General features: G+C 44.6%; 1 protein-coding gene across 1 annotated transcript in view; it reads right to left on the minus strand.

Moving 5' to 3' along the window:
• CC2D2A (coiled-coil and C2 domain containing 2A) overlaps positions 1 to 12,215 on the minus strand; it is a 3,655,067-nt gene that overhangs the window by 2,770,604 nt on the left and 872,248 nt on the right. The window contains exon 12 of the mRNA XM_044062582.1: positions 8,789 to 8,898. Within this exon, the coding sequence (XP_043918517.1) occupies positions 8,789 to 8,898 (110 nt within the window). The remainder of the gene's footprint in view (positions 1 to 8,788; positions 8,899 to 12,215) is intronic.

Here is a 12,215-nt window from a genome sequence, read left to right on the forward strand (position 1 = left end):
TGTCCTGTCCAAATAAAACTGCAACTGTCTGTGGACATCCAAGGAAAGGAGACAGTATTCCCCTTTGTTGGTATAATTAGGGTAAAACATGGGTAACTCAATGGACTGATTAACAGAGAATTCCGAAAACACCTTGGGTAAGAAAGTGGGATTGGTGCGAAGTGATACTCTGTCCTTATGGAAAATCAAATAAGGACTTTTAATGCATAATGCTTGCAGCTCTGATACACATCTGGCTGAAGTAACTGCCACCAGAAACAAGGTCTTCCAGGACGGAAACTTCACATCACAGGTTGCAGCAGACTCAAAGGGAGGTAGAGTCAAAGTTTGAAGCACCCTAGCCAAATTCCATGATTCCACACATTGCCTAATGGGAAGTCTAGAATGAAAAATTCCCTTCAAGAAAGTCTTACACAGACGGGAAGAAATAATAGGAATTCCGTCTGAACCATCATGGAAATTGGAGATGGCAGCTAGATGCACCCGAATCGTGGATGCAGAAACCCCATTAAGGAAAAGCTCAGTCAGGTATTGAAGAACCATACCTGCTGAAACAGAAAGAGGATCCAGAGACAGCTCTTGTGCCCACAAGGAAAAATGTTTCCACTTGTCTTTTTAAAGTTTTCTGGTAGAAGGTTTGTGGGAGGCCAAAATAATATTCTGTACCAGAGAAGAAAGTGACTCAAGCCTGGCTACTAACGGAATTGGAGCAACCAAGCTGTCAGTTTGAGAATGGCCAGATTTGGAGACGACAACCCTTGGGGGTGAGAGATAAGATCCTGATGGAAGTCTAGAATCCAAGAGGGTTGGAGCAGGTATGGCTGAAGGAAGGGGAACCAAACCTGACAAGGCCAGAACGGGGCAATGAGAATCATTCTGCTTCTCAACCGAGTAGCTTTCCTTAATACCAGTGGTATCAAGGGAATGGCAGGATAAGCGTACAGGAGACCTGTGGGCCAATCGAGAGTCAGAGCATCTCTCAGGGACACCCCTTGTGGAGGAAAAAGGGCAAAGTAGCTGCTGCACTTCGCACTGGAGGGGGAGGCAAACAGATCGCAGCAAGGCCGACCCCAGCGGTTGAAAATTTCCTCCGCCACTTCTGGGTTGAGAGACCATTTGTGAGGAAGCAGGATGCATCTGCTCAGCCTGTTCGCCTGTCCGCAATCACATTGGAACTCCCCAAGATGTGTGTAGCAATCAGGAATCAGTTGGTAGCGATCGCCCACTGCCAAATTCTCATGGCTTTGCGGCAAAGGGGTAAGATCTGGTCCTTCCCTGCTTGTTGATGTACCAGACCACAGACATGTTGTCGGACTGGATAGCAATCGGTCCGAGAGGAAGAAGAGGGTGGAGAGCTTGTAACACCAGTAACACAGCTCTAAGCTCTAGAACGTTGATGTGTAAGTCAACTTCTAGAGGAGACCACGTGCCTTGAACAGATCTTCCCTGAAAATGGCCCCCCCAACCTATCAGCGTCACCGTGGCGCTGGGCTGAAAAGGTTGAAAGGGGCAACACTACAGACTTCCGTCCATTCTCATCCACCAGAGGAGATCCTGCTTGCAAAAATAGGTGATGAGGATTATTGCATTCAAGGGATGATGACTGTATATCCATTGAGTTTGAAGAAGCCACTGTAACAGATGCATATGAAGCCTGGCCATTGGAACAATGGGAATGGCTGCCGGCATGGAACCCTGAGCCTGCAGAACTGCCCTTGCAGACACTTTCCTGCACTCGAGTATCACTTGCACTCGTGTTCTCAGTCTTAAGAGCCTGTGATGAGGAAGAGATATTAGACCAAGTTGAGTGTTGAATATAGCCTCTGTGAATTCCAATTGTTGTGAGGGCTGACAGTTTGATTTTTCCTAATTGATAGTAATACCCATAGATTCCGCTGGAGACAGAGTGTGTCGTAGGGCCTTGGTCAGTAGACGCTTGGTGGGGGTGGAGAGGAGCCAATCATCCAGATAAGGAAACACCTGAAATCCGTGCAGTCTCAAGTGAGCTGTCACCACTGCTAGACATTTCATGAACACTCTGGGGGCCGTCGAGAGACTGAAAGGCAGGGCTCTGAATTGAAAATAATAGGCTCCCAGCCATAAGCGCAAAAGCCTCTTGGAGCGTTTGTCCATTTTGATGTGGTAATACGCATCCCAGAGATCTAGGGAGCACATCCACACACCCTCTCGAAGACATGGAAGGATGGATTGAATAGTGACCATGCGGAACTTGGTCTGTATAACTGACTTGTTCAAACGACTGAAATCCAGAATGGGCCTCCAGTCCCCCGTCTTTTTTGGCACCAAAAAGAGTCTGTAGTAGAACCCTAATCCGCATTGATCTGGGGGGACCTTCTGGATGACTCGCTTTAGAAGAAGCTTCTTGATTTCGGAAGCTGCCTCCTCCCTTTGACTGGGTGGAATGTCGGGAAGGGAGAATTGAGGTCTTGGAAAGGATGTGAGGGGAATGTGATAGCCTCTCTGGTGATAATTCTCTGCACCCATAGATAGTCAGTAATGGAGGACCAGGCTGCTTGGTGCAGAGAGAAACGCGCCCCGACTGCTTCCAGTGGAAAGCAATCAGGCAATGCTTCAGGAGCGCTGATAGGGCCTACCGAAGAAAGAATCTCTGGAGCCCTGATTCCAGTAACCCCCTCTGCTCCTAAAGGGACATCTTCCACCGCCGGACCCTCCTCTGTCTCTGGAGGAGTCCTCGCCATGTGCGTCACAAAGGAAACCTTGCGACTTCTTGTGCCACATCTTTCCACTCCTCTGATTCCTGGAGAAGGAATGCTGAGGTTTGGAGAAGCACAGGCCCACGGCAGACAAGGTCTTTCCATCCTGCTCGCACCTGGCCAAAGTATCCTTGATCTTAGAACCAAAGAGTGAGGAGGGCTCAATAGGGGCGTTCAAAAAGGAAGACTTGAAGGAATCTGGTAGGTCAGAAATGAGCATCCAGGCATGACATCGGACAACCACGCCAGCACCTGCTGCTCCTTCTGTTGTGTGGGAGAGCCACCTCATGGAGGAATTCAAAATCGCTTCAAGGGTGGCAAGTTGGGAGGCCACGTCATGTGCTCCATCCGACACTTGACCCGTGAGGCTACCAGAGAGTTCGGAAATAAGATCTCTCTGGAGTCTCGTAAAGTGTGTCAAGAAATTTCAGCGAATGCACGGCAAAGGTCGCTGCAGCAAAGACTCGCTTCCCTAGCCTGTCCACCTCCCGGGACTCCCTGTTGGGTGGGTGAACAGCCTGACTCTCTTTTGCCAAGTACTTCTTTGTGACCACAGCATCTACAGGCAAGCCTTTCGACCAATGGGGTTGATCCTCTGGAGGAAAAAGTACTTTGTCTGATCTCCTGGGGATAGCTTCTACTGAATCCGGACACTTCCATGCTCGCTGCACGATGAATTTGACCAACTCATCTGCAGGAGGGGTCACCCAGGACGTATTGGGCCAGGAACAGAAAGCTTGTAAGAATACAGACTCCTCTGGGGAAGGGGTGGAAGATTTCCATTCACCAGCTGACTCAAAATCTCCAAGATGTCCCCAAAGGAAACATCGACAGGGGGTGATCTAGGGGAACCTTCCCCATCACTGTAATTCGTATCCTCAGTAAGGGACTCTTCAGATGAGTCCATGTGTTTTCTTTTGCACACCCTCTTCTGAGGGGGCTCTTCGGTGGGAATGTCCAAAGAAGCCTCAGAATGGGGGGTGCTTTGGATTAGTGGTCCCCTGCCAAGGGCTGGCAATGGCTGAGTAAGGGGGGAACACCAAAGGGGGAGCTGACTGAGGAGGATTGTTAGCCGCCAGCACCCTCTCCATAATCCGGAAGGCAGGCCCACCCGAGGAGGGATGGGAGCCTGAAACTGAAGAGGACTGAATCGGAACCGGGGTCACACCCCACTCCAAATGGCCCACCTTCAAGACTGACGTTTGAGAAGGGTTCAGTGCAGAAATAACTCTCGGATCTGAGACAGGAGCTGAGAAGGGTGTCGGTGCTGGGGCCAGAACCGAATATTCCACCCTCAAAGCAAGGGATTGAGTAAGGTGAGCTGTTGTCTGAACTGAAGCCCACCAGGACTAAGATTCTTCAGGCATCAAAGCAGTAGGCGCCAAAGGAAGGGGTCCCATTGAAAGCAATGGGCAAGGGGGCCTTGGGACCGAAAGTTCCCCATCAGGAGAATATGAAGGAGTCAAAGGAGGAAAAATCCCAACACCTGGAGCGGAACAGGGTCTGGAGATTCCTCTTGCAGTCAATACCTGATCCACGAGATGGACAATGTCTATTTCAGACACGCTCCTGGCAGACCTAATCGATTCAGGCCGATCCAGAAAAGGACAGTAGGGTTGCCTAGCAAATGGGTCCACAGAAGACGAATATCTGGTCCGTGCTAATGAACTCAATGGAGCCAAGGATTTTGATTTGAATTGCGTAAATGGTAAAGTCGGCACCGAGAGGGAACTCGGAGCCGAAGTCACAATCGGGGTAATAGTCAAAATTGGATCCAAGGTCATCGGAGCCAGAGCCTGTAAAGGCGAGGTCGGTGCCGAAGTGTCCTGAACCAGACTGGTCGGAACTGAAGAAACCATCGGTTCAGTAGTTGTCGGTGCCCAGCCCGGCACCAATTCAGATTTCCCAGAAACTGTGCTAGGTGCCAAAATCGGTGGCACTGAGACAGCAAGTCGATGCCCGGAGGAAGATCTACCAGTCTTAGATTGATGATTTTTGCCCCTCTCACCAGCCGGTGAAAAAGGGTCTGAGTGAGGACGCTTCTTATCCTTGCCTGGAGGGGTTGAGACCTCCGCAGAAATAGCCTCAGACAAAAGCGAGGAAAGCAATCCTTTCAAAATCAACTTGTTGTGCCATTCATTGAACGTCTGTTGACTAAAACTCGCACAAATATCACAAGGGGGAGTTGCAGAAAGATGTGAGACGCCCAAACAATAAACACATTTGAAATGCAAGTCACTTTTAGGTAATTTACCACTGCACGGCGTGCAATGTTTAAAACCAGAACTACTCTTTTTCTCAGACATACTAACACTCGCTCAAACAGAGAAAGGAAGAAGAAAAAGAGCCAGACTACCAGCAATGGTATGAAAAGTTACCACGAGGGTGGTAAAAGTAAAGAAAAAGGCAAGAAAATGCCAACAATGGTAAGAAAAAGGAATACCTGTGGGTAGAGCTAGACTACAAGAAAACACTAAGAAAAATTTTTGGAAGAAATACACTTTTGAATAATTCAAAACTACTTAGCTGGAGAGCTAGGTAAAAACGCTGCTATATGGCTGCACGGCAAATGAGATCTGGGGTATGGGATGAAGGGCATGTTGGGTAGTAGCGTGGCTCGAGAGATTGGTGTACGCTAGCTTGGCATTTGGCCGACTCTGTTCCGAGGGTTTGGAACCGTACCCATCAGTGAGGAATGGAAGAAGATTAACAAGATGTTTTAGATATGCAAGTAATAAAAAACTACATACAAAATTCCCCAACAGGACTGGCTAACTTTACAGAGTATTCTGTCATATTCGTAAGATTTAAGTAGAATAATTAACAATTCTTCATTTAAAGAAATACCTAAATTTACGAAATACATATATGAAATCATATATAATGACTTTGACATGGGAAACAGTATTTCAAAATTTAATCCACGGTGGTGCAGCGGTAGCGTTGTTGCCTCACAGCAAGAGGTTCTCCCGTTCGATTCTCGGCTGGAGTGCAGGGAGTGCCTTCTATGTGGAGTCTGCATGTCCTCCCTGCGGTTGAGTGGCATTCCGAAAGACATGCGTGAATGGGCGGGCGTCGAGCTGGCAACTTGGCACTGTAAAAATCTACTGCCAATCATTAGCGGACCGGAGTTCCGCTGTGGCGACCCCTAACCAGGAAAAGCATTGATAAACTATAAAATAACACCCAAAACCTCATATTGGAAATATATAACAAAAGGACACTCAATACAGTTAACTGAAGATATTAAAACAAATATCTTATCGATAAAATACACATCCTTTACACAATACTGGAAAGTTTTTAATTGGAAATGCTTGCACAGAGCATTCTTAACTCCAGACAGAATCAGTAAAATTAGTTCTTCCATAAAAGGAATATGTTGGAGATGTGAGCAAGTACACAATGCAGATTGGAACCACATTTTCTTTGACGGTGTTAAAATTAAGCCATTTTGGAATGGTATTATTAATAATGTTCTACAAGCTTTATTTAATTAATCATTTTATTTAACTAAAGCTCTTGTATTATTAAATGTGAATGAAGGTCCTCATTTGAATAGGTCAAACATGTATAGTACGGACCATACTTGCAATTTCAAGGAAGTGTATAATAAGAAGATGGAATACAAACACAATACCAACTTTGGAAGACTTCCACAGCCTACTGAAGACCAAAGCATTATTGGAAATTAAAGAACTAAGAATTTATCCAAAGCCATTTATCAACAACCCTTGGATAAAAGTCTTATCGTTGATTGACACTTTACAATAATTGATCAGACACTCTGACAATGGATTGGACATACTTATAAAGTACCTGTATACATTAAGATCTGTTATAGTGTCAGGCTAATGTAAAGAGTGTACATAGTTATTTAAGATGTTATGTACAAATACTATGGAAGTCATTCAAATGTATTTGAAAAAATAAAAAATAAAATTTGAGAAAAAAAAATAATCTACCAATTCTCCAAACCATCATCAACCAAATATGCATATTTACTACACTATCTCCAAAAACAGGACACCACGGCTATGCTCTTCTCAAAGTTAAATGACTCCCAGTCCAGCAATATGTTAATTTCTTACCTGGCTTTCTTATCATAAAACTACTTAATCAAAATTTCCCATTTTTCCAGCAGGTTACCAAACCTTTCATCTTCTTACAGCAAAAAATCTGGACAAAGCCTGACAGAATGGGGGGACAAAGGTCCAAAAATAGGAACAGGTTTTAAATATTGCACTTATAAAGTTAGAAAATTGCCAGAATAATACGATTTTCTTACCAAAGGATATGGAGTCTGAAACACAAATGTATACCATTATTTAGTGACTTGAATCCTCAGATCATTTCAGTGACTTGCCAGAAAAATCGCAAATTTTATGAGGAACAGACCAAAAAATATGAGGCAAAAATCTAGACTTTCTGCAAAAATCTGGACAGTTGAGAGGTATGCAGGTTACATATTAGAACCTCATCAAATAAACTTTGGTCCGTTCCTCTTAAAGGTTCATCTCTAAAAACTCCTAGAACTAAGCTGTACTACACTGAACACAGTTTTTCATAAACTGTCCCCTCAACTGTGGAAATCCCTCCCAGTAACCTTAAAGGGAATCTAATTATATTCAATTTCAAAAAGCTCATTCAAAATTAAGCTAAATATTAATGCTTCCATAAAATGGAATAATATGAACAAATTATCCATATCCCTACTACATTACATTGTATTCGCTCACATTTTCATATCATACATTTTTTGTTATCCTTTATTTCAATCAATTTTTCTCTTTCTTGTCCTCCCCTTCTCACTGCCTCCTCAATAACTCAATTTTCTTCACCCCCTTGCCTTCTGTCTCCTCACACAGTTCTCACACAATCTCACTCTAACTTCCTCTATCTACTTCTACATTCATGTACTCTCATTCCTCTTTTTAGTCTACTCCGGTGTTAACTTTATAATATTGCAAATAACTGTCATACTGTATTCAAATTTCTCTCAATTTGTGTATGCACATTACTCACTGCTTGTTTTAACTTAGACATTTGGCAGGCTTGAAAAATGGAAAAATGGTCCATTTTGATCATCGCTCTGTCCTGGATAACAAGTGTGTGTGTGTGTGTGTGTGTGTGTGTGTGTGTGTGTGTGTGTGTGTATATATCGACCTATATCAATAGCTATATATTTATTATAAACAGACTGCATGGGCTTGCACTGGGCAGCACCTAAAAAAGAGGCAGAAAGAGAACCGACAGTACAACACTGGAGTGAATCTTGGATTGGGAAAGGGATGCAGCACTATAGTTGCTACAATATTTCCTATAACACTTCTATTATGTGCTCAGCTTCAGCTCAAGGGATACATATTTCTTATACTAATGGAAAGCAGAAAAGAAAAAAAATGGAAAAATCCTTTCTCCACATCAGCTGCACTTAATCCAGCCATCCACAACCAATGTTTCCCATTTTTGCACATAGGGTCAGGGTGTCACCTCAATAGTGACACTAATCTAGAGCCAAGGTTCACACTGCAAGGTGGCAAGTCCTATGATGGCTGTTCTTCCATAACACACACACACACACACACACACACACACACACACACACACACACACACACACACACACACACACACACACACACACACACACACACACACACCCCTATGGCCAATTTAACACATCCAATACACCTAATACAGGTCTTTGGTATGTGGCAGGAAACTGAAGCAAACACAGGGAGGACATGCAGACTTCTTCACAGAAGGCACCCTAGATGAGAATTGAACTGAGGAACTTCTTCTTGTGAGCTGACAATGCTATCTGCTGCACCATGCTTTTATTAAATAGTTTGTCTTCAGGTTATATATTTAACAATTCTTCTTATCCAAAGCTACTCATGTTTACTTTAAACAATTTCAAATGGTACAGACATTTTGCGTTATTAATGTAATAGTGTTAATCAACTTTTCATTAAAAAAACATGAAAATAACTTTATGTATACAGAACACAAATATCAGTAGTGACATAAGTTTAATAAAAATATTCTAACCTTATTTCAAACTTGTATTCAGTGATTCTTTGCAGTATCACAGGACTGGGTACATGGGATTCATCACTGCCAGTAGAAATATTCTTCAGAGCACTTCTCAGAGCATTCAGCTAAATAAATAAAATACAAATGTAATTCCACTTCATGTAAGACTTTTAAAATGTTAAATATGTTAATACCAGCAGAAAATTTAAAATAAAGAATAGTTGTGTAAAATCATACCACAACCACAGATGTCCTTCTCTTCCATGTTGCAGTATTTTAAACTCTTGGGTTTTCCCCTCTTGCTACCCGAACTTCCAGCCAGTATACAAAAGCTTACAGTCACTGTTACGTATATAGGACATCTGAAGTTGGCTTAGGGAGCGTGGGCCATAAAAGTGACAGCTACATGTACCATTCCTCAGAACTGAATGCCCCAATTAGATCCCAGTCCCAGGACAGTTGTATAGGCTCTGTGCCATCCAAGAAGAGAGAGTTCAGATGGAGAGAAAATGGTAAGGTGGGAGGGAATGAATACTGCAACATGGAAAAGAAGGACATCTATGATTATGGTAAGACTTTACACAAATATTCTATGTCTTTCTAGTCTCATGTTGCAGTATTCCAATCTCTTGGGTGAGTGCCAAAGCTCAGAGGGAAGAAGAGGGTGGTGGTATGGAGCTACTCTCCACAAAGCCATGCAGGACTGCCCTAGGAAACCCCATTCTGGATCTGGAGACATGATCCAACCTGTAATGTTTAGTGAAGGTATAGACAGATGACCAAGTAGCTGCCTCTAAGATGGAAGCAGTGTCCAATCCTTTGAAGAAGGCCCCAGATGAAGCCATGACTCTAGTGGAGTGCGCTTTAATTTTGGATTTGAGCGGTTTCCCCATGGAATGTGCAGCACAAGGATATAGCTTTGGAGATCCAAGCAGAAATGGTCTGCTTCGTCACCGCCTTTCCCAAGGCTCTAGGGTGGAAGGAAACAAATAATTGGCCTGATTTTCTAATGGCTTTAAGTCTTGTCAAGGTAAATCTAAGTTGTGTGTGAACATCAATGGGATGTAAGACTCTCTCACTGTCATTTTGGGGATGAGGGAAAAAGTGGGCAGGTGAATACCCTGATTTAAGGATAGCTCATTGACCACGTTGGGCATAAAGGAAGGGTTGATCCTCAGGGTCACTCTATCCTTCTGGAAGACGAGGAAAGGAGGTGTTTCCATGAAGGCCTGGAGATCTGACACTCTTCTGGCTGAAGCCAGGGCCACAAGGAGTAGAGTTTTCCAGGTGCAAGGTTTCAGAAATGCCTTGGAAGCTAGTTCAAAAGGGGAAACTGAGTTTCTCTAGAACGTAATTCAGATCCCATGGAGGAGGGACCTGCTTCCTGGGGGGGGGGGTCTGAGGTGTACCATTCTCTTAACAAATAACTTTGAAGGGAGATGGGAGGCTAGAGGAGAATCAAGAGGCAGACAAGCTGAAATAGCAGCAAGGTGTGCTTTGACAGAGGAATATGCAACCCTGCTTGCACAAGTTCACAGATAGGACAGCACTAAGGGGTCCTCACTTTACAAGGGGTCTAGTTGTCTTTGTTGAGACCACATGGAGAGGACTCTTCCATTTAGACAAATAAGATCTCCTAGTATTAGGTTTACTGGCCTCCTGCAGTACTGCTAGCATGTCCTCAGTGTAAAGGTGTCTAGAAGGGATTAGAATTCTATCACCCACAGGGTTAAATTCAGAGATTCCAGGTGGGGATGGATCAGTGATCCCTTTTCTTGTGTGCGAAGGTCCACTCTGTGCGATAACTTGTGGTGATTGCCCTTGGATAAATGCATCATGGGGAACCAATGCTGTCTTGGTCAAAAGCGAGTCACCAACAAGATTTCTGGTTTGTTCTGCTGGATCTTCAGCAGGACTTTTTGAAGTAATGGGAAGGGGGGAATGCATACAGAAACATCCCGTTCCATGAGATGCAGAAGGCGTCCGTTGCCCTTGTTAAGGGACTGGGTAGCCTGGTGCAAAACAGTGGTAGTTTTCTGTTCAGGGGGGAGACAAACAGGTCTATTTGAGGTGTAACCCCACCTGTGGATAATGTCCAGAAACACAACCCTGAGACGCATCCATTCATGGAACTGTGACATGAACCTGCTCAAGATGTCTGCCTGAACATTCTGAGCTGAAGGGATATAAACTGCCTGCAGGGAGATTCCATGTTGGGCTGCCAGGTCACAGGCCCTGAGAGCAAGTTTGCAAAGCAAATAGGATTTGGTTCCTCCCTGTTTGTTCACATACCAAAGAACTCTAGTACAAGTCTGTGAACAAGAGGCCCTTGTTTAAGGGCATGAAGAAAGGCTGTCAGGACAAATATGACTGCTCTCATTTCCCTGATGTTGCTGTGATGATGCCTGAAGGTGTGTGACCAGGTACCCTGCACTTTCAGGCTGCCCAGAGTAACCCCCCAACCCAGATCTAAGGCATCTGTGTATATCTCGTGGACAGAAGGAAGAGGTTTCAGTGGAAGTCCTGGGTTGAGCCTAACCTGGTTTAATCTCCACAGAATCTCCTTCCTCAGACAAGGGAGGAAGGGGATGATGAAGTCAAATGGGTATACTGTTGGGTCCATACGGATTTGAGGTGCCATTGTAATTTTCTCATGTAGAGTCTTGTCAGAGGTAGCATGGGAATAGTGGAGGCTATGTAACCCAGTAGCCTGAATTATTGTCTGGCTGTCAAAGCAGTGACTTTGAGGACAGTGGCCAGGCATTGGATCAGGGTTTCCACTTTCTGGGGTGGGAGGAATGTCCTCATAACATCTGTCCTTATTCTGCACCCCAGAAAAACCTTGTCCTTGGAAAGACTCAAGTTGGACTTGGGAAAGTTTATGTTGAATCCCAGAGCCTGCAGGAGGGAGATGACTTTAGCAGGGATCTAGAGCATTATGCCTGAATCAGGAGGATGCCCAGGTATGGAAAAATTTGGATGCCTTGGACCCTGCAGTATGCCACCACAGGAGCCAGGCATTTGGTGAAGACCCTTAGAGCAGTAGAGTCCAAAGGGCAAGGCTTAGAAAGTACAGTTTTGTACCTACCATAAATGTAGATGTTCGAGTGTTCACCCTGCTGCAGTCATCACACTTGGGTTATCCTGTCGTCAGGCGGTCCCGCAGTCGGCCGGATTTCCAAAGTCTTGGTCCGACGTCGGTTGCTGTCGCCTCATCCCTGACATCAGTGCGCCAGGGGTACATATATTGCAACCAACGCCATTTTCTTCAGTTTTTCTTGCCCCAGATGTCAGGTGCCCCCAGAAAGGTGATCCAAATTAGTACCAAATGGTGTGAACACTGTACAAACACAAAATCCCTTCAGGTATAAGCAAATACATCAGTAAGGCATAGCAGAGATTTAGCCAGTAGATCAGAGGGGTTGGAGGGAGGGTAACCTGG

Source organism: Protopterus annectens, chromosome 2.part1 (assembly GCF_019279795.1).
Source record: "Protopterus annectens isolate FY-2018-M chromosome 2.part1, PAN1.0, whole genome shotgun sequence".
Classification (NCBI taxonomy): domain Eukaryota; kingdom Metazoa; phylum Chordata; order Ceratodontiformes; family Protopteridae; genus Protopterus; species Protopterus annectens.